This window comes from Salvelinus sp. IW2-2015, linkage group LG5 (assembly GCF_002910315.2).
Source record: "Salvelinus sp. IW2-2015 linkage group LG5, ASM291031v2, whole genome shotgun sequence".
Lineage (NCBI taxonomy): Eukaryota > Metazoa > Chordata > Actinopteri > Salmoniformes > Salmonidae > Salvelinus > Salvelinus sp. IW2-2015.
The window spans coordinates 15197597-15202158 of record NC_036844.1 but is presented as its reverse complement, the minus strand read 5'-3'; the positions used below and the strand labels follow the sequence as shown (position 1 = coordinate 15202158).

General features: G+C 45.7%; 1 protein-coding gene across 1 annotated transcript in view; it reads right to left on the bottom strand.

Annotated features, from left to right (window-relative positions):
• The window catches only part of LOC111964507 (NMDA receptor synaptonuclear signaling and neuronal migration factor-like), a 46284-nt gene that overhangs the window by 12841 nt on the left and 28881 nt on the right, over positions 1 to 4562 (bottom strand). Inside the window, exons 5-6 of the mRNA XM_070443766.1 lie at positions 3038 to 3043; positions 333 to 459 (exon numbers count right to left, since the gene is read on the bottom strand). Of these exons, the coding sequence (XP_070299867.1) occupies positions 333 to 459; positions 3038 to 3043 (133 nt within the window). The remainder of the gene's footprint in view (positions 1 to 332; positions 460 to 3037; positions 3044 to 4562) is intronic.

Genomic DNA, 4562 nt, shown 5'->3' with positions numbered 1-4562 from the left:
ACACACACACACACACACACACACACACACACACACACACACACACACACATACTCCTCTCCAGAGGACACACTGGGTGGGTGAGTTTTGGCTCAGTGCAACATGACCAGCCTCACAAATGAGAGACTGGGGAGATCTCCCATTCGTTAGCGTAACGTCTCACATATCCAGACCACCTACGCCTCAACACCAGCATAAACACACACGTAGGTTCATCAAACGTGTGCCAACACACACACACACTCACCGGTGCACAACGGCATGCCACACCCCGATACACACATCACACACAAGGCCATGCATAATCCCCAGCATGCATGAACACAAAGTCAACAAAACACAAAACCACTGATGGAGGGCGGACATGTTGGGAGAACACACAGCACACAGTAACACTGTGACTCACTCTGTGCCTTCATCCTCCTGCTGCCCACCATTCTGAGATGCTTCCGGAAGTTCCTGTGGGCAGATTGGGCATGAGGAGAAAAAGAAGAGGAGACAGTCAAAATCACTTAGAGGAAGAAGTGAATTAATAAGGGAAAGAGAGTGGCTGTGTCCGAAATGGCACTCTAATTAGTGTACTACTTTCGACACACACAGGAACACAGCACTATGGAAAGCAGTGCACTRTATAGGGAATAGGCTGCCATAATAAGATAAATAGTGACAGAGACATGAAAAAAAAATATTAAAGATTTTCGACTGAATTGTTTCATAATTTAGATCAGTCAGGTGAGTGTTTTAAGTAACAGAGGAAAATTCAACTGCTACTGCATACCCTCTAGTATCTGTCACCTGCTGTCAGCTGCTGCTGCTGTATATTCAACACCACTGCCCTTATCCAGATGCTTCTGACCAGATGTTTCAACCTGTTTCCTTTAGTGGCCTAGATCCCAAAACAGAAAATACAGAGACGCCTTCTTCATTGATCAACTTAAAGTGTTCCGACTCTTCATAACCGCATTAGCTTTGAGTGACATTTCACTAATGGTCCGCCTGTCGTTCCCTATTAATTCCATTCTGTATAATTGCTATTTTCTAAGAGATAAACACCTGATCTCTCTGGCCAACTCCCCCCTCATTCAATATGTCACATCTCTCCAACACRCCATGCGATTGTTCTCCGCGGCTACAACATGTCTGTTGGTGAAAGGGTCAAAAATAGCCACCRCGTGTGGGTGGATGCATGTGAGACATGGGGAGGCCGGAGTGAGAGAGCGAAAGGGAGAAAGAAGCGAGGGAGAAAGTCCTTGTTTTACCCCCCAGAAACATTGTTCACCAACAATGAATGATAATCCAATCTTCACCTCATTTCACTCACAGAGTCAAACAAAACTCAGTCGGACTAGCTTTATATTGTGATTAAAACAATTATTTCTCAAACATTCCCTAACCCTAAAACAGAGCAGGCCTCATCACTATCTTCACGTGTTGGATGGCGGGAGTGTGAGCTGATAGAATGAAGTGGAACAAAGTCTAGCTCTCCTCTTTTCCCCCGCATGCCTACAGACTAGAGACACGCAGCATGTCCCCTAATGAGAGGATGAAAGAGAAGGAGAGACCCCCCTCTACACAGTCATCTATCTATCTATCTATCTATCTATCTATCTATCTATCTATCTATCTATCTATCTATCTATCTATCTATCTATCTATCTATCTATCTATCTATCTATCTATCTATCTATCTATCTATCTATCTATCTATCTATCTATCTATCTATCTATCTATCTATCTATCTATCTATCTATCTATCTATCTATCTATCTATCTATCTATCTATCTATCTATCTATCTATCTATCTATCTATCTATGCTGCTCACGCGTTAAGGGCTGCTCCGATGCTCCTCTGGCGTTATGTCCCCTTCTTCTCTCTCCCTCTGTGTACGCTGCTCCAATGCACCTCTCATCCTCTCTTTTCCCCATCTCTTTCTCCCTACCTCACTATCCCTATCTCCTCCAGCTCTGTCTACCTCTCCTTCTCTCCCTCTCTCTTCATACCTCTCTATGTCCAGACAGAGGGGAGGGTGGTCTGTTGCTCCTCCATTAACCAGTTGAGGCTTCGTGCCACAGTAACCTTCTACTGCACCAGCCTGGCATTGTGGGAAAACATCTGTCCGTTCGTCTGCCCATCTGAATCTGCCTAACCTTACGTAGCAGGCGTAAAAGAAAATGCCTGAGTGGAGTTCCCACATCCGGTTTTCAGAGGAAAAGGAATTAGTTGTATCCCTGAAAATCGGATGCATCCAGTTGTTGGCCACTCCGCTAAGCCTCTGCCAGTAATGGGTTCACTCCCAGAGTCAGCTGTCCAGGAGTTAGCTTTAGCCTCGTTAGYGTCGCTAACTATCTAACTAGGCCCCATATGCAGTTGCTCATGGGTTTTTAGCCTACCAATGTCAACTGACATGTCTCTAGGAGTTAGCTTTAGCTTCATTAAGCATAGCAACGTATGCCTCATATACACTCAGTGGCCAGTTTATTGGGTACTCCCATCCAGTACTTGGTCAGACCCCCCTTTGCCTCCAGAACAGCCTGAATTCTTCGTGGCAAGGAAACATTGCCCAATTGGTATCAAGGGACCTAACGTGTGCGAGGAAAACATTCCCCACACAATAACACCACCACCACCGGCCTGTACCGTTGACACCAGGCCGGATTGGGCCATGGACTCATGCTGCTTACGCCAAATCCCAACTCTGCCATCAGCATGATCCAACAGAAACTGGGATTCGTCGGACCAGGCAATGTTTTTTCACTCTTCAATTGTCCAGTGTTGGTGATCTGCGTGCCCACTGGAGCCGTTTCTTCTTGTTTTTAGCTGATAGGGGTGGAAGCTGGTGTGGTTGTCTGCTGCAGTAGCCCATCCGTGACAAGGACAGACGAGTTGTGCATTACAAAATGTCGTTATGCACACCACTGTTGTACTGCGCCGTTATTTGTCTGTTTGTGGCCAGCCTGTTAGCWTGYATGRTTCTTGCCATTYTCCTTCGACCTCTCATCAACAAGCTGTTTTCACCCACAGGACTGCCACTGACTGTATGCTTTTTGTTTGTTGCACCATTCTTGGTAAACAATGGGCTCTATCGTGCATGAAAACCCCAGGAGGGCGTTTCTGAGATACTGGAACCGGAGTGTCTGGCGCCGACGATCAAACCACGCTCAAAGTTGCTTAGGTCACTCGTTTTGCCCATTCTTACATTCAATCGAACAGTAACTGAATGCCTCGATGCCTGTCTGCCTGCTTTATATAGCGAGCCACGACCACGTGACTCATTGTCTGTAGCAGAAACATTTTTGTGAACGGAGTAAACCTAATAAACTGGACAGCATTTTAGCTACGATRGCGCTGCACTAGCTAGGTTCCTTACCGTTGTACAACCTCACATATGGCTGACTTACCACACTGAATCCCACTTCCACTGCAGCAGTGAGAGGATAGTGCAGATGTATGGCATTGTGTTGCACACACCATCYACCTCTGTGGCACAGCGCAACACACTCTGAGTGGGCTTTTTTCTCTCACTTGTGGTAGTAACGTCATTTCAATCTGCTTGTGCCCCATGCTATTTTTACCCCTCCCGGGAGTCTATATCTATCCTATGGATAATGGATGGGGGAGTCAGAGAGTACAGGAGCACAGCAGTACACACTGACCAGCCAGGAACACAGTAGATACCTCTGGATGACTTCAGCCGAATCCAGCTCCCTCTCTCCCCTCTTTCTCTGCACAAATCCCCGGAAAGCCCTGCTGGGACGTGGTACAGAATGAAAAGATGAGAGGGGGAATGCTGGCTTATCACGAGGAGAGTGAGAGGGCTTTAGATTTTTTCCGAAAAATGTCAAATCGCTATTTTCCATTACACGTATGTGATAACGGTAGTTATGTCTGGAGATGATATTATGCTGGTTGAAAGTTTGGGTGGGTGCCTTTAAGTGACAGTGGGAAGTTTCTTGCTGGTCATACTTGAAGTTAAAGGTAAAAAAAGTAAAGTAAATTCTATGCATCCAATTCTCTTATATGCAAACTATCACTGCACCATTTTCTGTTTTTCCTTTTTTCTTTTTGGACAGAACAGGGGCACACTCGCTGATGCATCCTTCCTGATCAACCTCCTGATCACACTCCTGATCAAAAAATAATTCAAATATTAATATTAAAGTAAATTAAAGGTACCTAAAAATTACTTAAGTAGTACTTTTAAAGTGTTTTTAACTTGTTATATCATTCACACCTGGGGAGTCATGGACATACCTACAGCTAATAACCCAGACGGCTTGTAAAGCTGAGACTGGGTCCGACTGCATAGTACTGTTTCTCCCTCCCTCACCTCCTGGCAACCACATGGTCAACTCTTCAGCTAAACCCCAGCTGGCCCACCTTTTCTAACGCTAAACCTTCTTAACTAACTCAAACAAGAGAACAGCATTCCCAAATCCCATGATGCAGTCTAGCCATTACAGCCAAACCTCCCCCCCCCACCAGAGCCTGACTTAAACCTCCCGTACTATAGCTTAAGTCAACCCGTTCCCTAGCAGTACCCCACCCCCCCCCACGGCTAC